This window comes from Symphalangus syndactylus, chromosome 14, assembly GCF_028878055.3.
Source record: "Symphalangus syndactylus isolate Jambi chromosome 14, NHGRI_mSymSyn1-v2.1_pri, whole genome shotgun sequence".
NCBI classification, from domain to species: domain Eukaryota; kingdom Metazoa; phylum Chordata; class Mammalia; order Primates; family Hylobatidae; genus Symphalangus; species Symphalangus syndactylus.
In genome coordinates, this window is record NC_072436.2 from 95,511,000 (window position 1) to 95,533,448 (window position 22,449).

Here is a 22,449-nt window from a genome sequence, read left to right on the forward strand (position 1 = left end):
TATGTGTGTGTGTGTGTGTGCAGCACTTTAAAGATACTGTTTCATTGTCTCCTGGCCTCTGTTGTTTCTGATAAAAAGTTAACCATTACTCATATTGTTGTTCCTCCATATATAACATGTACATTCTCTCTGGCTACTTTGACAATTTTCTCTTATCTTTGTTTTCCAGCAGTTTGACCATAAAGTTTCTAGGTATAATTGTTTTTATCCTTATTAGGGTTCACTGAGCTTCTTGGATCTTTACATTATGTTATGTTTTTGAAAAAATTGGGGAAAGTTGTGTTACTACTTCAAATATTTATCTGCCCTATTCTCTCTTTCCCTCTCAGGACTCCAGTTACATATATTTGTGCATTGTGATCTTAAGGTTCTTTTATACCCCCCATCCTCAACTCTCCTTCTTTTTTTATTTCTGGTCTTCAGATAGGATAATTTCTGCATATCTCTCTTTGTGCTCACTGATTTATTTATTTTTCTATTCCCAATCTGCTGTTAAGCCCATTCAATAATTTTATTTCAGATGCTGTATTTCTTTATTCTTTGTTTATTAAAGCTTTAATTCCTTTACTGCTATTTACCATCTATTCATTGATTTGGGACCATATTTTCCTTTGAGTCCTGGAGCTACTTTAAAGTTCTTGTCTGCTATTTCCAACATCTGGGTCATCCTAGTTAGGTTTCTGCTGGATAAGTTGACCCATTATTCTGTTACTGGTCACATGTGCCTGCATTTTTGTATGTCTAGCTAGTTTTATTACATGGTGGATATTGTGGATGCTATGTGTTATTGAAAATACAAATTTTGTTGTCTTCCTTTAAAGAGTATTGAATTTTCTTCTGGTAATCAGATAATTAACTCTCAGATCAGACTATCAGATCAGAATGAATCATATAGGGATTTTTTTCAAGACTTATTTTTAAAGCAGTTTAGGTTCGCAACAGAGCAAAAACTACAGAGAGTTACCATATAAATCTTCCTGCCACGTATGCACAGCCCCCTCCACTCTCAACATTCTGCACCAGAATGGCACATTTGTTACAACTGATGAATGCATATCATTATCAGTCAAAGTTCATAGTTTACATTATGGTGTAATGTTACACATTATGGGTTTGGACAGATAATAATCGATATTCACTATTTATAGTATCATAAAGACACTATAATTTTAACAAAGTCCATATCAATTATTTCTATTATGAATTGTGCCTTTATTGTTGTATCTAAAAAAGTCGTTGCCATATCCAAGTTTAGGTAGATTTTCTCCTATGTTATTGCCTAGTTTTATGGTTTCATGTTTTACATTTAGGTCTATGATTCATTTTGATGTGACTTTGTTTCATTTTTTGTCTTTGTTTTTGAGACAGGGTCTTACTCTATCACCCAGATTGTAGTGCAGTGGCACGATCTTGGCTCACTGCATCCTCTGCCTCCTGGGCTCAGGTGATCTTCCCATCTCAGCCTCCTGAGTAGCTGGGACTATCGACATGCACCACCATGTCTGGCTTATGATTCATTTTGATTTACTTTTGTGAAGGGTGTAAGATCTGTGTCTACATTCATTATTTTGCATGTTGATGTCCAGTTGTTCCAGCACCATCTGTTGCAAAGATTCCTTTTCTCCATTTTATTGCCTTTGCTCTTTTGTCAAAGATCAGTTGACTATATGTATATGGGTCTTTTGGTGCTTTCCATTCCATTGATCTATTTGTCTTTTCTTTTTTTCTTTACCAATACTGCACTGTCTTGATTACTATGCTTTGTGTAGTATGTCTTAAAAGTTAGATAGTGTCAGTTCTTTGACTTCATTCTTCTTTAATACTGTGTTGGCTGTTCTGGGTCTATTAGCTCTCTATATAAACTTTAGAATTTTGATTGGGATTGTGTTGAATCTATAGATGGGAAGAACTGACATCTTGACAGTATTGAGTCATCCTATCCACATGCATGAAATGTCTCTCCTCTTAGTTCGTTGATTTCTATCAATAGAGTATTGTAGTTTTCTTCTTATAGATCTTATACATATTTTATTAGATTTATACTTTAAGCTTTTGGAGGGTGCTAATGTAAATGTACTGTGTTTTTAATTTTAAATACCACTTATTTATTGCTGGCATATAGGAAAACAGTTTAGTTTTGTATATTAACCTTGTATCCTACAACCTTGCTGTGATCACGTATTAGTTCCAGGAGTTTTTTAATCAATTCTTTTGAATTTTCTACATAGACGATCATATTATCTGTGAACAAAGACAGTTTTCTGTCTTTACTCATGATAAGGTTAGGGCTTGTGTCCCCACCCAAATCTCATCTTGAATTGTAATCATCAGGTGTTGAGGGAGAGACCTGGTGAGAGGTGATTGGATCATGGGGGTGGTTTCCCCTATGCTGTTCTCATGATAGTGAGTAAATTCTAACAAGATCTGATGGTTTTATAAATGGTAGTTTTTCCTGCACTTAGACACAACTCTGTCTCACCTGCCACCGTGTAAGTCATGTCTGCTTCCCCTTCTATCATGATTGTAAGTTTCCTGAGGCCTCCCCAGCCATGTGGAACTGTGAGTCAATTAAACCTCTTTCCTTTATAAATTACCCAGTCACAGGAAGTTCTTTATAGCAGTGTGAAAATGGACTAATACACCTCACAATCTTATATAACTTTTCTTTTCTTATTGCATTAGGTGGTACTTACAGTATGATGTTGAGTGGTGGTAAGAAGGGACATCCTTGTCTTGTTTCTGATCTTAGTGGGAAATATTCTGGTTTCTTACCATTAAATGTTATGTTAGCTGTAGGGTTTTTGTAGATGTTTTTAATCACCTTGAGGATGTTTCCCGTCTGTTCTTAGTTTATTGAGAATTTTTACCATGAATGAGTGTTAGTTAGATTTTGTCAAGTGCTTTTTCTGCAGCTAGGACTATGTGATTTTTTTTTCTTTTTTAGCTTGTTGATGTGATAGATTCCATTAATTGATTTTTTGAATGTTGAACCAGACTTGCATACCTGAGATATATTATATTTGGCTATGGTGTATAATTCTTCTTATAGATTGTTAGACTTGATTTCCTAGTTTTTTTTGAGAATTTTTGCATCTGTGTTCATGAGAAATATTGGTCTGTCATTGTCTTGTAATGTCTTTGGTATTAAGGTCATGCTGGTTTCATAGAATTATTTAGGAAGTATTCCCTCCATTTCTATTTTCTGGAAGAGATTATAGAGAATTGGTATAATTTCTTCCTTAAATGTTTATTGGAATTCATCAGTGAACCCATCTGGGTAAGGATTATTTTTTTAAATTTTGTTAGGGTGGGGGTGGAGTAATCCTTTCTCTAGGACTAGAATAGCTCACTTCTACCCCTTTCTGGGTATCAGCAGAATATCTGGGGTGTTCAGCGAGGTCTCTTCACTGTGATTGGTAGGACGTCCTATGTCTCCCAGCTCTGTATAATTTCAGGAATCTCTGGGTAGCTGCCAACTCACAAGCAGCTGTTTTTTGTTTGTTTGTTTGTTTGTTTGTTTTCCTCCCCTGGCCTTGTATTGTCTTGTCTTGGTGCCCTGGGTATGTGCAGCTCAGTATTTAGCTAAATGCTTAAGATGTCATTTATATGAGTAACTGGAGTACTGCTCTTCAGAGCTTCATTCTCTCTGATATCATACTCTTAAAACCTTCAGTAATCCCAACCTCCAGTCTGTTTCTCCAGCTCAGTAAGATTACTGTGTCCTGCTTGGGTTACCTCCTGGTGCCACAGTGTTCTCAGGCAGAAAGCTGGGGCAATTGTGAGGCTCATTCTATGTAGTTTCCCTCTTCCTGGGATCATAGTCCTGCAACTGTCTAAAATTGGTTGCCAAATATTCACTATTCACAATAGCAAAGACTTGGAACCAACCCAAATGTCCATCAGTGATAGACTGGATAAAGAAAACGTGGCATATATACACCATGGAATACTATGTGGCCATAAAAAAGGATGAGTTCATGTCCTTTGTAGGGACATGGATGAAGCTGGAAACCATCATTCTGAGCAAACCTATTGCAAGGACAGAAAACCAAACACTGCACATGTTCTCACTCATAGGTGGGAATTGAACAATGAGAACACATGGACACGGGGCGGGGAACATCACACACTGGGGCCTGTCGTGGGGTGGGGGGAGCGGGGAGGGATAGCATTAGGAGAAATATCTAATGTAAATGACGAGTGAATGGGTATAGCAAACCAACATGACACATGTATACATGTGTAACAAACCTGCACGTTGTGCACATGTGCCCAAGAACTTAAAGTATAATAAAAAAAAAAAAGGAAAAAAATGCAAATAGGCAAGGAAGGCTTGATTCTGGAACATAATCAGATTTCAGATCTTGCTGACATAAACACCTCTGGGCCAAAAGTTTAAGTCAACTAGAGACCCTTGACATTCTAATTGAGAGTTACCCTGCAAAGGAGGTGATTGATTAAATTGATTCTAACACATAACTGATTCTATAGGAAATCTGAGAACACTGACCCTTTAAAAGTTTATGAAATTATTATCTGTTTTTAGAGGTAGGAGATCCTTAACAGAATAAACTGACTTTATTTCTCTGAAAAAAAAAATTGTTTGCCGAATATTAAGGTGCACATATGTAAGCCAAGATCCAATGAGGGCTGGGACAGAAAAGCTGCTAAAGATTTGTGAGGTGAATGGAGATTCCAGGGGTTACACAGTGTCTTGGGAACATAAGAATTGAGGCCATCCAGAGTGGGGAGACCTCACTGAACAACATGGGCACTCATTTGATACCCAAGAAGGTCCATGTCTTGAGTAAGGCTATTGAAGCCCTGGAATGTTGGGTTTTAAAAATTAGTCTCCATTTCTCTTGTGCAGAACAAATAAGACAATCATTGTCCCAAGGATCCTTCTGTCAAGTTGGCTTGAATAATTAATAATAGGTTCATGCAAATCTGATGCTTAAATACTGAGTTAGCAGTAAAGGAATCTTCAGCATACCTTCCATATGCTTTATCAGAGGAGGAGGATTTGCAAAGAGAATGTCTTCCTGTTTATTGTTTTCCCTCTTAGGACCACTGGCCATGCTTCAATCTATGTTTCCGGATCTGGAAAAAATCCTTCCAGTGCTGATGCCCTTTGCCATCTTAATCCCAGAGCCTTATAGGCACAATGAGTTGTTTATTGTACAAGTTTATGCATTTACAAAATAAAAATCTTCTGATGTTTGAAGTATGTATTTTTAAAAGAATGTGCTTATGAAAATATCTTTTTCAAGGTCTTCTTCCAATATTATTTCTTCTATGTACTTGTCTGTGATCAGGAGCTAGAATACATAGGTTTTTAAATAGTTAACTAAAGCATTTCTTTGGTGCTGAACATTGTCTTTAAAGGGAGTATATAAAGACCTCTTGTTTACCGGATTTGATTAATTGGAGGAGGAGCTTTCTTAAGCACACACTGTTTTCTCAAATGTTTCCCAGCCTCCTGCCAGTTCTGTCTATCGTGGGTCATTCAGCACACACTCGTTTGGATGACTCTTTTAAAAACTGTCACATGTCAATCAAAGAAAAGGAGATGCAAAATGAAGAAGTAAACTTGCTTTATTTGAAATTGAATAGACTGTCCCTGTAAAGTTTTTTTTTTTCCTGGTTTAAGCTTAAATTAATTTTTTTAATTTGGCAAATAACATTGTATATGTTTGTCACATACAGCATGACGTTTCGAGCTGCATATACATTGTGAAATGGTTAACTCTTGCTAATTAACAAATGTATTACCTCACACAGTTATTTTTGTGATGGGCGCACTCAGCATCCACTCTCTTTGTATTTTTAAAGAATTCAGCATATCCTCATTTACCCTAGTGACCCTGCACCTGTAAAGCTTTTTTGCGTCTTTGGTTTTCTAGCTACATTTTGTATTTTGGCAGTACTAAGGGGCAGGAAGAGATATGAGTGGATGATGATCGCTGAGTAAAATAAAGACCTAAGAATATTGCACTAGAAAACCACTTTGGGAAAAACTTCAAGTTTAGCATGGGGAATGTAAAGTGAAATTTTGTTGCTCTAGAAACTGTAGTCCACAGTGTTTCATCTGGAAGGACTTTAAAAAAATAATAGTTGTTAGTTTTCGTCCTTCAGGGCAAAATAAAACACAGCAGTTTGAGCAGGTTTTTCAGAAGTTTGTGGTAGAATAATAAAGTTTTATTTTTTGAGAATTCTGACCTTAGAACAAAAGCTGACTAGCATAAATGATCACTTATATTCCTTTGTAAAAATCTCATAAATTTTAATAAAAATATAATGTCCCAGGATTTCCTTGAATTCAAAAGAGAAACTGTTTATACAATTCAAGTAACTTGCCCAAAAATTCAGAGTTGGGTAACTTCTATTTAAAAATGGAACAGTCCATTTTTCCTGGCATGAAGTCTTTAGGGATTATTGGCACTGTTAGTCCTCGGGCCCTCTTACTTCTTGTACCAGTTACTGCCGTAGAGTGATGTGTCACAACTCAGCTTTCAGCAAATCTAAATGGAGCTTCTTAAAGACATGGAATACATATTTTTTTTTATACTTTCGACACACAGCCCAGCTTGTACAGTGTCTGGTACAGAATAGTTGCTTAGAAATATTTTTAGAATGGCAAATGAATGCCTCTGCTTTAATGTCAAAGACATTATTGTGGAAACAGTATGGGATTTTGTTCAGTATTCCTTCCACCAAATAGATAAGATTTTTAGTTTTAGAAAATAGTGTTGGCTAGGCGCGGTGGCTTACACCTGTAATCCCAGCACTTTGGGAGGCTGATGTGGGCGGATCACCTGAGGTCGGGAGTTCAAGACCAGCCTGACCAATATGGAGAAACCCTGTCTCTACTAAAAATACAACATTAGCTGGGTGTGGTGGCACATACCTGTAATCCCAGCTACTCAGGAGGCTGAGGCAGGAGAATCGCTTGAACCCCGGAGGTGGAGGTTGTGGTGAGCCAAGATCGCGCCATTGCACTCCAGCCGGGGCGACAGGGTGAGACACCATCTCAAAAAATAAATAAATAAATAAATAAATACCGTTAACTCTTTAGTACTTTCCTAAGCAAAAAATTGGGGAAGAATGTAGGCAAAATTTATATTTACAGTTGACCTGACGGCAGTGTTTACAGTAGTTTCTATACATAAATAGCTGCTAGAGGAGTTTTTAAAACTTCTAAATTCAGTGTGTTAACTTGGACCTTTTTTCTTGTAGGATGTTTTGGTGAAATAACTGGTCTACTGGTTTGTTTGTTGGTTTTTTTTCTATTATACTTGAAGTTCTGGGATACATGCACAGCACATGCAGGTTTGATACATAGGTATACACGTGCCATAGTGGTTTGCTGCACCCATCAACCCATCATCCACATTAGGTATTTCTCCTAATGCTATCCCTCCCCTAGCCTTCCACCCCCTGACAGGCCCCAGTGTGTGTGATGTTCCCCTCCCTTTGTCCATGTGTTCTCATTGTTCAACTCCCATTTATGAGTGAGAACATGTGGTGTTTGGTTTTCTGTTCCTTTGTTAGTTTGCTGAGAATGATGGCTTCCAGCTTCATATCCCTGCAAAGGACATGAACTCATTCTTTTTTATGGCAGCATAATATTCCATGGTGCCACATTTTCTTTATCCAGTCTGTCATTGATGGGCATTTGGGTTGGTTCCAAGTCTTTGCTATTGTGAATAGTGCTGCAATAAACATACGTGTGCATGTGTCTTTATAGTAGTCTTTGAGTATATACCCAGTAATGGGATTGCTGGGTCAAATGGTATTTCTGGTTCTAGATCCTTGAGGAATCACCACACTGTCTTCCACAATAGTTGAACTAATTTACACTCCCACCAACAGTGTTAAAGTGTTCCAATTTCTCCACATCCTCACCAGCATCTGTTGTTTCCTGACTTTTTAATGATCGCCATTCTAACTAGCGTGAGATTGTATCTCATTGTGGTTTTGATTGTGTTTCTCTAATGACCAGTGATGATGAGCTTTTTTTCATGTTTGTTGGCTGCATAAATGTCCTCTTTTGAGAAGTGTCTGTTCATATCCTTCACCCACTTTTTGATGGGGTGGTTTTTTTCTTGTAAATTTGTTTAAGTTCCTTGTAGATTCTGGATATTAGCCCTTTGTCAGATGGATAGATTGCAAAATTTTTCTCCCATTCTATAGGTTGCCTGTTAAGTCTAATGATAGTTTCTTTTTCTGTGCAGAAGCCCTTTAGTTTAGTTAGATCCCATTTACCAGTTTTTGCTTTTGTTGCCATTGCTTTTGATGTTTTAGTCGTGAAGTCTTTGCCCATGCCTATGTCCTGAATGGTATTGCCTAGGTTTTCTTCTAGGGTTCTTATGGTTTTAGGTCTTATGTTTAAGTCTTTAATGCATCTTGAGTTAATTTTTATATAAGATGTAAGGAAGGGGTCCAGTTTCAGTTTTCTGCATATGGCTAGCCAGTTTTCCCAACACTGTTTATTAAATAGGAAATCCTTTCCCCATTGCTTGTTTTTGTCAGATTTGTCAAAGATCAGATGGTTGTAGATGTGTGTTATTGCTGAGGGTTCTGTTTTGTTCCATTGGTCTGTATATTTGTTTTGGTACCAGTACCATGCTGTTTTGGTTACTGTAGTCTTGTAGTATAGTTTGAAGTCAGGTAGCGTGATGCCTCCAGCTTTGTTCTTTTTGCTTAGGATTGTTTTGGCTATACAGGCTCTTTTTTGGTTCCATATGAAATTTAAAGTAGTTTTTTTCTAATTTTGTGAAGAAAGTCAGTGGTAGCTTGATGGGGATAGCATTGAATCTATAAATTACTTTGGGCAGTATGGCCATTTTCACAATATTGATTCCTCCTATCCATGAGCATGGAATGTTTTTTTCTGTTTGTGTCCTCTCTTATTTCCTTGAGCAGTGGTTTGTAGTTCTCCTTGAAGATATCCTTCACATCCCTTGTAAGTTGTATTTCTAGGTATTTTAATCTCTTTATAGCAATTGTGAATGGGAGTTCACTCATGATTTGGCCCTCTGTCTATTATTGGTGTATAGGAGTGCCTGTGATTTTTGCACATTGATTTTGTATCCTGAGACTTTGCTGAAGTTGCTTATCAGCTTAAGGAGATTTTGGGCTGAGACGATGGAGTGTTCTAAATATACAATCATGTCATCTGCAAACAGAGACAATTTGACTTCCTCTCTTCCTATTTGAATACCCTTTATTTCTTTCTCTTGCCTGATTGCCCTGGCCAGAACTTCCAATATTATGTTGAATAGGAGTGGTGAGAGAGGGCATCCTTCTCTTATGCTGGTTTTCAAAGGGAATGTTTCCAGCTTTTGCCCATTCGGTATGATATTGGCTGTGGGTTTGTCATAAATAGCTCTTATTATTTTGAGATACGTTGCATCAATACCTAGTTTATTGAGAGTTTTTAGCATGAAGCGGTGTTGAATTTTATCAAAGGCCTTTTCTGCATCTATTGAGATAATCATGTAGTTTTTGTTATTGGTTCTGTTTATGTGATGGATTACGTTTAGTAGTTTGTGTATGTTGAATCAGCCTTGCATCCCAGAGATGAAGCCAACTTGATCTCGGTGGATAAGCTTTTTGATGTACTGCTGGAATCGGTTTGCCAGTATTTTATTCAGGATTTTTGCATCGATGTTCATCAGGAATATTGGCCTGAAATTTTCTTTTTTTGTTGTTTCTGCCAGGTTTTGGTATCAGGATGATGCTGGCCTCATTAAATGAGTTAGGGAGGATTCCCTCTTTTTCTATTGTTTGGAATGGTTTCAGAAGGAATGGTACCGGCTCCTCTTTGTACCTCTGGTAGAATTCAACTGTGAATTCTTCAGGTCCTGGGCTTTTTTTGGTTGGTAGGCTATTAATTACTGCCTCAATTTCAGAACTTGTTATTGGTCTATTCAGGGATTCGACTTTTTCCTGGTGTAGTCTTGAGTGGGTGTAGGTGTCCAGGAATTTATGCATTTTTTCTGGATTTTCTAGTTTATTTGCGTAAAGGTGTTTATACTATTCTCTGATGATAGTTTGTATTTCTGTGGGATCAGTGGTGATATCCCCTTTATCATTTTGTTATTATGTCTGTTTGATTCTTCTCTCTGTTCTTCTTTATTAGCAGTCTATTTTGTGAATCTTTTCAGAAAACCAGCTCCTGGATTCTTTATTTTTTTTTTTTTTAAGAGTTTTTTGTGTCTGTATCTCCTTCATTTCTGGTCTGATCTTAAGTTATTTCTTGTCTTCTGCTAGCTTTTGAATTTGTTTGCTCTTGCTTCTCTAGTTCTTTTAATTGTGATATTAGGGTGTCAATTTTAGATCTTTCCCACTTTCCCCTGTGGGCATTTAGTGCTGTAAATTTCCCTTTAAACGCTGCTTTAGCTGTGTCCCAGAGATTCTGGTACATTGTGTCTTTGTTCTCATTGGTTTCAAAGAACTTATTTCTTTCTTTCTTTTTTTTTTTTTTTTTTTTTTTTTTTTGAGACAGAGTCTCGTTCTGTTGCCCAGGCTGGAGGTGCAATGGCGCAATCTCGGCTCACTGCAAGCTCTGCCTCCCGGGTTCACGCCATTCTCCTGCCCCAGCCTCCCAAACAGCTGGGACTACAGGCGCCCGCCACCATGCCCGGCTAATTTTTTTTTTTTTTTTTTTTTTTGAGACGGAGTCTCGCTCTGTCGCCCAGGCTGGAGTGCAGTGGCGCAATCTCGGCTCACTGCAAGCTCCGCCTCCCGGGTTCACGCCATTCTCCTGCCTCAGCCTCTCCGAGTAGCTGGGACTACAGGCGCCCGCCACTACACCCGGCTAATTTTTTTGTATTTTTAGTAGAGACGGGGTTTCACTGTGTTAGCCAGATGGTCTCGATCTCCTGACCTCGTGATCCGCCCTTCTCGGCCTCCCAAAGTGCTGGGATTACAGGCGTGAGTTTATTTCTGCCTTAATTTCGTTATTTATCCAGTAGTCATTCAGGAGCAGGTTGTTCAGTTTCCATGTAGTTGTGTGGTTTTGAGTGAGTTTCTTAATCCTGAGTTCTAATTTTATTGCGCTGTAGTCTAAGAGACTGTTTGTTATGATTTCTGTTCTTTAGTATTTGCTGAGGAGTGTTTTACTTCCAATTATGTGGTCAATTTTAGAATAAGTGCGATGTGGTGCTGAGAAGAATGTATATTCTGTTGATTTGGTGTGGAGAGTTCTGTAGATGTCTATTAGATCTGCTTGGTCCAGAGCTGAGTTCAAGTCCTGAATATCCTTGTTAATTTTCTGTCTCATTCATCTGTCTGATACTGACAGTGGGGTTTTAAAGTCTTCCACTATTATTGTGTGGGAGTCTAAGTTTCTTTGTAGGTCTCTAAGATCTTGCTTTATGAATCTGGGTGCAGCTGTTTTGGGTATTGTGTATGTTGAACCAGGCTTGCATCCCAGAGATGAAGCCAACTTGATCTCGGTGGATAATGTTTTTGATGTACTGCTGGAATCGGTTTGCCAGTATTTTATTCAGGATTTTCGCATGGATGTTCATCAGGGATATTGGCCCGAAATTTTCTTTTTTTGTTGTGTTTCTGCCAGGTTTTGGTATCAGGATGATGCTGGCCTCATTAAATGAGTTAGGGAGGAGTCCCTCTATTTAGGATAGTTAGCTCTTGTTGCAATGATCCCTTTACCATTATGTAATTCCCTTCTTTGTCTTTTTTTATCTTTGTTGGTTTAAAGTCTGTTTTATTAGAGACTAGGATTGCAACCCCTGCTTATTTTTCCTTTCCATTTGCTTGAAAAATATTCCTCCATCCTTTATTTTGAGGCTATGTGTGTCTTTGCACGTGATATGGGTCTCCTGAATACAGCACACTGAGGGGTCTCGACTCTATCCAATTTGCCAGTCTGTGTCTTTTAATTGGGGCATTTAGCACATTTACATTTAAGGTTAATGTCCTTTCTTCCACTTGATCAATTTGGCTATTGATACTGTGTATACTTCATGAAGTTCTCGTGCTATGTTTTTCAGCTTCATCGGGTCATTTATGTTCTTCTCTAAACTGGTTACAGACAAGGATTGCAACCCCTGCTTATTTTTCCTTTAGTTAGCAATTCCTCTAACCTTTTTTCAGGGTTCTTAGCTTCCTTGTATTGGGTTAGAACATGCTCCTTTAGCTCGGAGTAGTTTGTTATTACCTACCTTCTGAAGCCTACTTCTGTCAATTTCATCAAATTAATTCTCTATCCAGTTTTATTCCCTTGCTGGCGAGGAGTTGTGATCCCTTAGAGGAGAAGAGGCATTCTGGTTTTTGGAATTTTCGGCCATTTTGTGCTGGTTTTTCCTCATCTTTGTGGATTTATCTACCTCTGGTCTTTGATGTTGGTGACCTTCGGATGGGGATTTTGTGTGGACGTCCTTTTTGTTGATGTTGATGCTATTCCTTTCTGTTTGTTAGTTTTCCTTCTAATAGGCCCCTCTGCTGCAGGTCTTCTGGAGTTTGCTGGAGGTCCACTCCAGACCTTGTTTGCCTGGGTATCACCAGTGGAGGCTGCAGAACAGCAAAGATTGCTGCCTGTTCCTTCCTCTGGAAGCTTTGTCCCAGAGGGCCACCCGCCAGATGCAAGCTGGGGCTCTCCTGTATGAGGTGTCTGTCGACTCCTGCTGGGAGGTGTCTCCCAGTCAGGAGGCATGGGGGTCAAGAACCCACTTGAGGAGGCAGTCTGTCCCTTAGCAGAGCTCTAGCGCTGTGCTGGGAGATCCACTGCTTTCTTCAGAGACAGCAGGCAAGAACGTTTAAGTCTGCTGAAGCTGTGCCCACAGCTGCACCTTCCCCCAGGTGTTCTGTCCCAGGGAGATGGGAGTTTTATCTATAAGCCCCTGACTGGGCCTGCTGCCTTTCTTTCAGAGATGCCCTGCCCAGAAGGGAGGAATCTAGAGAGGCAGTCTGGCTACAGTGGCTTTGCAGAGCTGCTGTGGGCTCCACCTAGTTCAGACTTCCCTGCAGCTTTGTTTACACTGTGAAGGGAAAACCCGCCTACTCAAGCCTCAGTAATGATGGGTGCCCCTCCCCCCACCAAGCTCTAGCATCCCAGGTTGACTTCAGACAGCTGTGCTGGCAGTGAGAATTTCAATCTAGTGGATCTTAGCTTGCTGAGCTCCATGGGGTTGGGATCTGCTGAGCTAGACCACTTGGCTCCCTGGCTTCAGCGCCCTTTCCAGGAGAGTGAATGGTTCTGTCTCGCTGGCATTCCAGACACCACTGAGGTATGAAAAAAAAACTCCTGTAGCTAGCTCAGTGTTGCCCAAATGGCGGCCTAGTTTTGTGCTTGAAACCCAGGGCCCTGGTGGTGTAGGCACCCAAGGGAATCTCCTGGTCTGCCGGTTGCGAAGACCGTGGGAAAAGCGTAGTATTTGGGCCAGAGTGTACCATTCCTCACGGCACAGTCCCTCACAGTCCCTCACAGCACCGTCCCTCACAGCTTCCCTTGGCTAGGGGAGGGAGGGAGTTCCCTGACTCCTTGTGCTTTCCGGGTGAGTTCCCTGACTCCTTGCGCTTTCCACCCTGCTTCTGCTTACCCTCCGTGGGCTGTACCCACTGTCTAACCAGTCCCAGTGAGATGAGCCAGGTACCTCAGTTGGAAATGCAGAATCACCCGCCTACTGCATTGATCTTGCTGGAAGCTGCAGACTGGAGTTCCTATTTGGCCATCTTGCCAGCCACCCCCTACTGTGTATTTTTTAATGGCATCAGAATAGTTCATTGTCAGGCTGTTCCATAATTTATTTGTACAAGTTACCTCTATGTGGATATTTAGGTTGTACACACATACACACCCCTTTGTGCAAGTGTCTTGCTATTTCCTTAGAAAAAATCTTATATATGAAGATACTGCATAAAGTCATATGTACATTTTTTATAATTGTTGTGAGGATTCAGTTACGTGCTATTATAAACCCTTACAACAATGCCTGACAGTAAAATCTCAAGGGGTTTTGATAGTATGGTGATTATTTTCATTGTCTCAGTCTTGCCACTTGACTTTGAGCCCCTAAATAAAGTGACTGCTTCAATTAGAAAAACATCAGAGATCCTTACTCAAAGTGGCCTGAACAATAAGGAAATTTCTGATTCTTGATTAAATGAAAAAGAAATTTTATTACAGGATGCTCAGGGGGGCTGAGTACAGAACTAGTTAATTCAGAAGCTCAAGAGTATCAATGAAGAACCAGTCTTTCAATGTATGTTACCTGCCATTCTTGCTAAGTTAGCTTTTCTTCAAGCTAGTCCCATCACATGATACAGTGCTTACTGAGAGTCATACTTGAATCAAAAGAAGAAAAGGCTAGTTCTGTCTCACTCTATTTAAGGGCAGTGAAGTCTTTTTCTGAAGTACCTAGCAGATTTACCCTCACGTTTCATTTGCCATTATTGAATAAATAGAATGGGACCACCATGATTAGCTTAGACGATTGTTTTTCCTACCTTTTGATTTTGACACACTAGGAAATACATTTTACTTTGTCATGACAAGGGCACTTATCACACATCACTTCTGTTTGGGTATATATATGTCTCTCTTATACAATTAAATGTAATTCAAAATAAGTTTCTCAAAATAATGCTTACCTTTACTACTGATTGTAAGTTAAATGCTATTTTACTTTAAATAGGTTTTTAATACCTAAATACAAAAATTTAGAACAGATTTAACTTGATGTATAGATATGGGCTGTTCATGAATTTTTTTCAGTCTGGAATACATGAGGACAATGCTATGAGCATATATAGTACATGATTGAGCCGTTTTTTTCAAACTTTGAGTCAAGATTAAAAATACCTTTTTACACAAACAGGTCATTGTGAGTAGTAAAATAATCTTAATAATAATTTATTCAGATGAGATTCATCAGTGAATTCTGTACTTAGTGGGAGGGGATTACACAAGTGTATCAATACCGGGATTTGAGGATCATTGGGAACCATCTTGGAAGCTGCTTAGCACAAAGTATGAGGCAACTAAATGCAGTATGTCATCCTGGGTTAAATTATGGATTGGGAAGAAAATGTTGTAAAGAAAAATTGAGAAAATTGATGATTTGAGCATGGGTTGAATGTTAGGTAATATTACATCAGTATGTTTTCTAATTTTAATAATTGTATTATGGGTATGTAAGTCAATGTTTTTGTTATTTGGAACTATACGCTGAAGTATTTATGTGAAGGAAGGGTAATAAAGTTTTTGTACTATTCTTGCATGCCTTTTCTAAATTTGAAATTATTTCAAAGTTAAAATTTAAAAATGTCAAGAGAGATTGTTTTAAAATGAAAACAATGTGAATCTGGTTCTTAAGTTCATACATACTGAATATATTGTATGTATGTCGTGTATGTCAATCCTTTTAATAGGCTGTTGGATTTAGTTTATTAGTATTTTGTGGAGGATTTTTGAACTGATATTCATAGAAAATATTAGTTTGTAGGTTTCTTTCTTCTTGAGGTATCTTTGGCTTTGGTATCAGGGTAATGCTGGCCTCATAGAATAGGTAAGAAGTATTGGCTCCTCTTCAATTTTTTTAAAGAGTTTGAGAAGGATTGGTGTTCTCGAAATGTTTGGTAGAATTCACCAATGAAACTATATGGTTCTGAACTTTTTTTTATTGGGAGAGTTTTGATTACTTATTGACTGTACTTATAGTATGTTTGTTCAGATTTTATATTTCTTCTTGAGTCAGTTTTGGCAATTTTGGTGTTCTTAGTAATTTGTCCATTTTTTATTCTCTTACCATGTATCTGGTTTAATATATATGGAACAATAGTGCGTTTTTGCATTGTGTAAACATATCTGATTTAATTTTATGTGAAGTTACATTTAAACCATATAAAATAAATCCTCCATTAAACTGCCTTGCCTTGCATATCTAACCTAAAATGCACTTATCATTTGAGCATTCCATTTGCTCCACATTCACATTAATATTTGGTATTTTCCATTGTTTTCATTTTAGCCCTGTGGTAGGGGTGTTCCAAGTGATTTTATTTTTTAAGTTTGAGGTTTTATTTTAACACTGTCATCTACAAGAATATCATTACAAACAATACATCTGGGGTCCATCATTTCTATTGTTTTGCACATTTATAAAACGATGTTTTAAATCAAGCTTATTTTAAAGTCTTATGGTTATTATTTTCTATATAAAACGTGGCTCAAGTCAAGTCAAAGATTACTGATTGGAGTCAACATTTTCTCTCAATTTTGTCACTATCAACACTTCCAAATCTGGTAGTTGGGCTTGCCTCTGTAGTTTTACTTCACTATCTTTTTTTCTTCTGAGTATAGAGTGATTCATTTTAAGGACTGCTTGTACTAAATCAGTTAAAATATTACAGTTGCTGAGAATTTGAAAATTTTTATACTCAATAACATTCTTTCTGAAAAATACACTGAAAGTTTGTAACTAAACTTGGTTGAAAGAATCAGCACTTTGCCAATAGATAAACTTCTCACATACTTTGCTTATAACTCTACAGTTACTCTTTAACCTCTTCATTATCGTCAGATTGACCATCCATGTCAGAAGATCAAATGAGATATCAGTGAACCAAATACCTATTCCTGACCAATTTGTGTTGTATTCGTCTCACATGATAGTCTCAGTTGGCTGCATTGTTCATTCTATTGTTCATTTGATGTTAAGGGTATATGCAATATGCTCTATGTGGTTTATTCTATTCCTTTATTTTTTTATGCTGGTGGCAAGTCACTGATTTAATTTTATGATCCACTAATTGATCATAACCCTCGGTTTGAAAAACATGGGTTTTAACCAGTCACCATTGTCTGTGGGAGGTGGATCCAGCTTTTCCAAAGCATATGGCCTTGCAGAAATGGGATAAATGCTGGACACACGGTCAGGCTTCTATTTGAAAGGAGGAGAAGGGGTTGACAACTAGAGGTTAGGATAGTCAACCAAAATAATCTGCTGCAGAGACTGTAGCTTACTCATTTAACTGTCCTAAGCATCTGATGTGCTAGGAAGTACTGTATCAACTTGTTTCCCTTATTCAAATGGCTCTCAACGATTATTCTTCCTTTTTCCGGTTTGTTTGTAGTTTTGTGTTCCTCAGATATTTTTTCTTGTGGCTATCATTGTGCTTGCCTTTACATTGTCATACTATCTCCTACCCTCCCATTTTAAAAAGTTCGCTTTTCATTTTGCTGCTTTTCATCTGCTTAGACAAAAGACTAGCTTCTTAAAAGCTGTGGCTCAAGAGTAACCAAGTTCTCGGTCAGATCTAAGGTTTTACTTTATGATCTTTTTCATGGTGATATTTGCTTATTAGATTTTTTAAATGACATCCAAAATTTTTAGCTGTGGCCTGGCTAGTTACCAATAAGTTATCTCTGAAATACAGAAGTGCTCCTGTACCCTTCAGTCTTCCAGAACAAAAGCTTCTGCTCTTATTAAATGGTAATAATGTAATCACAATACTTGGGGACTCTACTAGATTATATTCCTTGTTTTCCTTGATGTTGGGTAAAGAGAAGTCTCCTGTCCCACAGATCATTAATTTTAGAATTATGAGTAACATCAAATATATTCATCGTTGTAACCTAGTTTCAGTTAGTCAACAAATACTTTAAAATATTGTATTTCACCAATTGTAAGATGCTCATTTTCTGACCTTTTTTTTTTTTTTTTTTTTTTTTTTTTTGGGATGGAGTCTTGCACTGTCGCCCAGGCTGGAGTGCAGTGGCACGATCTACGCTCACTGCAAGCTCCACTTCCCGGGTTCATGCCATTCTCCTGCCTCAGCCTCCAGAGTAGCTGGGACTACAGGTGCCCGCCACAGCGCACGGCTAATTTTTTGTATTTTTAGTAGAGACGGGGTTTCACCGTGTTAGCCAGGATGGTGTGGATCTCCTGACCTTGTGATCCGCCCCCCTTGGCCTCCCAAAGTGCTGGGATTACAGGCGTGAGCCACCATGCCCGGCCATTTTCTGACATTTTAGTACCTCTGAAATCAGAATGTAGCTTACATTTAATGGTGTCCTACAGTTGCTGTTGTCCCTGTGGTAAATCATGGTGTAGTTTCCACATGAACTTGGTTGCTAATCCTAGAGACATGACTGAACTGCACACCTTTCACTGTTTTAGCTAACAAACCATTGAATAATAAACCATTTAAGGACCTTTCAGAAAAGAATAGGAGTTTTGTCGCCGCCCAAAATGTCTTCTGTTAATACCCTCTGTTAAGATTCAGATAGTGCTACCACCAACATGGCACATGTATACATATGTAACAAACCTGCACGTTGTGCACATGTACCCTAGAACTTAAAGTATAATAATAATAAAAATAAAATAAAAAGATTAAGATAGTGCTACTATCATCAAAGCTTTGTAAGAATGAGCATCTGAAGCTTGAAAGAAAGTCCCAGAGACAACAGAGGATTGCTCTTTTAAGAAATGCTACACTATCAAGGATCTTGATAGTATAAAAAACAATACTGCATGGAAAACCTTGACACCTATGATTTTGAATATAAAAGTGATCAGAAGAGTTGAACACTGAATGTGAAGAAATTTTAGGAATAGCTTAGCCAGTTTAGATTGCTTATATTTTTCTTATTTGTACATGATATATGGTTCTTACAGTTTCTGAATAAGTCTAAAGAGCTCTTTCAATATTTAAAAAATAAATAAAAAATTTAAGCAATAAGAAAGCATCTGTCATGGTTTAATTGACCATTTTCTTCCTTAGTGGTATATAAAATAGTGCTTCATATAAACAATACTGTCTTCAATTTGATGAAACAAGAGTTTGATTTACTGTCTTACTATTATTTTTCTGCTTCCTATTGTAACATGTTTTCTTCTCCATAACACTATAAGGCCATGCATGAATGATAGAGACTATGTCTCATTGTGATCTAGCAGCCACGGTATTATCTGGGAACTTGTTAGAATGCAAATTCTTAGACCCCACCCTAGACCTACTGAATCAGGAATCTGGATGTGGGTGTGTTACCAAGCCATACAGGTGATTTTAATGCAAGCTTAAGTTTGAGAACCACTGCTCTGGGCACAATTTCAGGCAAGGGAAAAATACTGGTACTGTTATATTCAAATTAGGTATATATGCATAGCTTAAAGAGTAAGAAGCCACAGATATCTTGACTTCAGCTTAATTCTGCTAACAGTGTGTTTAAGAGGAATGAAGAAATTTGCCATGGTGTGTGTTAGCTAACTACCAGTAATATAGGCAGAGTAATGGAATAGTCCAAGAACTACATCTCCTTCACTTTTGATATTTGATCTTTGTCTTTTCAGCATGACGTATCCCAGACTTTACTCAAGGCAACACTGGACAGTGTCGTAGAAGAATGTGTCAGCTTTGTGGGAGTGGATATTAACATCTGTTCAGAAGTTTTGTTAAGGTGAGACAAATATGTGGCTGAAGATCACAGAATCTTGAGTTTAACTGGCTATCCAGTCCAAACTCGGCTAGAAGAAGGGACCACATGTATAAGTTGTCAAGTATAGAACATCTATAGGTGTATTCATTGCTTTAAGTAATCAAAGGGGAAGACATCATTTAAGAAAAGAATTATAACAGTTCACATTATCATTTTTAATATTGCAGGTCTAAAGTGAAGAGCATATGGTAACCATTGAGTGCATTAGTGTTGCTAATAGAATTTAAATAAGGTTAACATGGAAAAGAGCTGTTTCCCACCACATGAGAGTAGAGATTTTTCACTAGTTAAGCCTCTTGCATGCATCTGTCAAACCTGGCAGTAACCAAAAGATAAATTCTGAGGGTTCAAGGTATGGTTACCATATTTTTACCCTGATTCCACAAGACACCTGTCAAAATTTTTATCATACTGTAATTACATGTTATATAATCCCCCGTGGTTTTAGAAGAGCTGCTTTTTTGTTCACAGTTTTGCATTTATTATACAAGTCTGCTAATGCAGCATGAAATTCCCTGATCTGGACCTTTTTCACTGAAACAGGTATAGCAGAAACTATCCCTTACATTTTAAGTTGTTGATTTTCTAATACATCTACAAACATTTCATAATTTCATATATGGAATTTCATAATAGAGTTGAAATTCTCTGAAATAATCTTTTAACACCAAGCAAACTACCTAATGATATAGTCTTTATATATAATTTATACTAATCATGGCAATTATAGATAAGGGCCTTTCTGTAGTTCAACTCTATATTACTGAGAACAGGCTAACACACAAAAAAGGTAGTATAACATAGTCATAGCTATTATAACTTCTTCTAACTCACTTTGTATGTATGCTGAAAAAAATAGGCAAAATTATTACGTTATCCAGAAACATAAGGAATGTGAATAGTATAGAAAAACTGAGGAACATTTTTTTCTTGCATCAGTGTTAGCCTTCTTACCAGCATCTTTATGACAGCTATTGGTTTTGTCATTATTTTTTTATTCTGTTGTCCTTCTTTCCTCTTGCACAACTCTTTTTTTCTCCGTTGTTTTTTTTTTTTAACTCCCTTTTGGATTAACGTAGATGTATGAGGATATGTCATTGCGGTCGTTTTTATGATCCAAATGTTTTATATGATTGTCTTTTCAGATGAGATCTTTTTTTCAGTTTGTTTATTTTTTTTTTCTAGGCATATTGCAGGACTCAATGCCAACAGGGCCAAAAATATTATTGAATGGCGAGAGAAAAATGGACCCTTTATCAACCGAGAACAGCTGAAGAAAGTGAAAGGGCTGGGCCCAAAATCCTTCCAGCAGTGTGCTGGCTTCATCAGAATCAACCAGGATTATATCCGAACATTTTGCAGGTGATTATAAGTATACATTTTGATTCTATTGTCAACCTCCTCTCTTGTTACTGTTACCTATCCTACCACTGATTAGTGTAAAATTTTAAGTGTCCATTGTTCATGACTTCATTCAGTAAGTGTTGAGTGACTGTCCTTTGGTAGGCATTGGGAATACAGCAGTGAGCAAGTCAGCAAATTCCAGATTCTCATGTAATTATATTTTAACATGTGATACAGACATTAAGCGAACTAGTAAAATTAGTAGTTTCAGATGGCAAGGAGTGCTATAAAAATTAAAGCAGGGATATGTGACACTGTCTTAGGGGAGTAATGCAACTACTTTAGATTCGTTATTTTTTGAAAACTTATTTGGGCAGAGTTTTGAATGAAATGCCATCCAAGGATCGGAAAGAGAGCATTCCAGGCAAAATGAACACTAAGTGCACAGTTCTAAGGCAGGACCAACTTTGGTATATTCAGGAAATGAGGCAAAGGCCCACACAATTAGGGCATAACAAATGGGAAGGACTGGTACAAGATGAGGTGACAATGGTGACTTCAAAATGACCACTTTTTATTGACATAGCTGTTCCCTAAGCATAGATGTGTTTCCCCACTCCCTCCTCACTGAAAATGTACCAAAGCATTGATTATCAGTTGTGTGGATCAAGAGCTAAATTTCTTTATTTTCTAATCCTGAAAGCAAAAAAGCTTGTTAGATAAACTTAGCATGATATAATCATGAAAGAAGAACATTTACGTATCTACTACTTTGGGACTACCTGGTTAATTCATATGGACTTTTTTCTTTTGACAAAATTATAATAGAGGTCATATGGGAGATAACCTTTATTCTGGAAAAGACTGATTAAGCCTCACTAGAATACATTATAAAGCTGTGGAAATTAAACAGTTTGCTTTTGATGTAGGAATAGCACAGAATAAGGTCTGAAATCCACCAAAACATAGTTAGAATTTAGTTTATAGTAAAGGTGACATTTCAAATGGTAGGGTAAAATTGATTAGTTATCTAACAAATGATATTATGACAACTGCCAGTAATTCAGTATGTGTGAAGGAAGCTATAGTCCCACTTCTCACTCCTACACCCAAATAAATTACAGATTTATCATAGACTTAAATGTCAAAAAAAATAAAACTGTAAAAGCACCAGAAGAAAACATGGGGAAATCTTGCAGAGCATTAGAGTGATGGAAATTCTTTCTAAATAGATCATGAAACCTAGAAGTCACAATTGCAAAAAATTGAAGATAAAATGATTCTGTTTTTGTTAGTTTATATGTTCTTTGAACACTGGTTAGAAAACTCACAGCATAGGCCAGGAGCGGTCTTTTACTTGAGGTCAGGAGTTTGTGACCAGCCTAGCTAACAAGGTGAAACCCCATCTCTACTAAAAATACAAAAATTAGCCGAGCTTGGTGGTGCTCACCTGTAATCCCAGCTACTCAGGAGGCTGAGATAGGAGAATTGCTTGAACCCAGGAAGTGGGGGTTGCAGTGAGCCGAGATCATGCCGCTGCACTCCAGCCTGGGTGACAGAGCAAGATCCTATCTATCTCAAAAACAAACAAACCAAAAAAACACCAAAAAACTCACAGTATAAAAAAAGAACAA

The 22,449-nt window shown here is 37.7% G+C and overlaps 1 protein-coding gene across 2 annotated transcripts in view; it reads left to right on the forward strand.

Annotated features, from left to right (window-relative positions):
• SRBD1 (S1 RNA binding domain 1) overlaps positions 1 to 22,449 on the forward strand; it is a 227,531-nt gene that overhangs the window by 176,214 nt on the left and 28,868 nt on the right. For both annotated transcript variants that reach the window (XM_055241108.2, XM_055241107.2), the window contains exons 17-18: positions 19,326 to 19,432; positions 20,657 to 20,833. In XM_055241108.2, the coding sequence (XP_055097083.1) occupies positions 19,326 to 19,432; positions 20,657 to 20,833 (284 nt within the window). The remainder of the gene's footprint in view (positions 1 to 19,325; positions 19,433 to 20,656; positions 20,834 to 22,449) is intronic.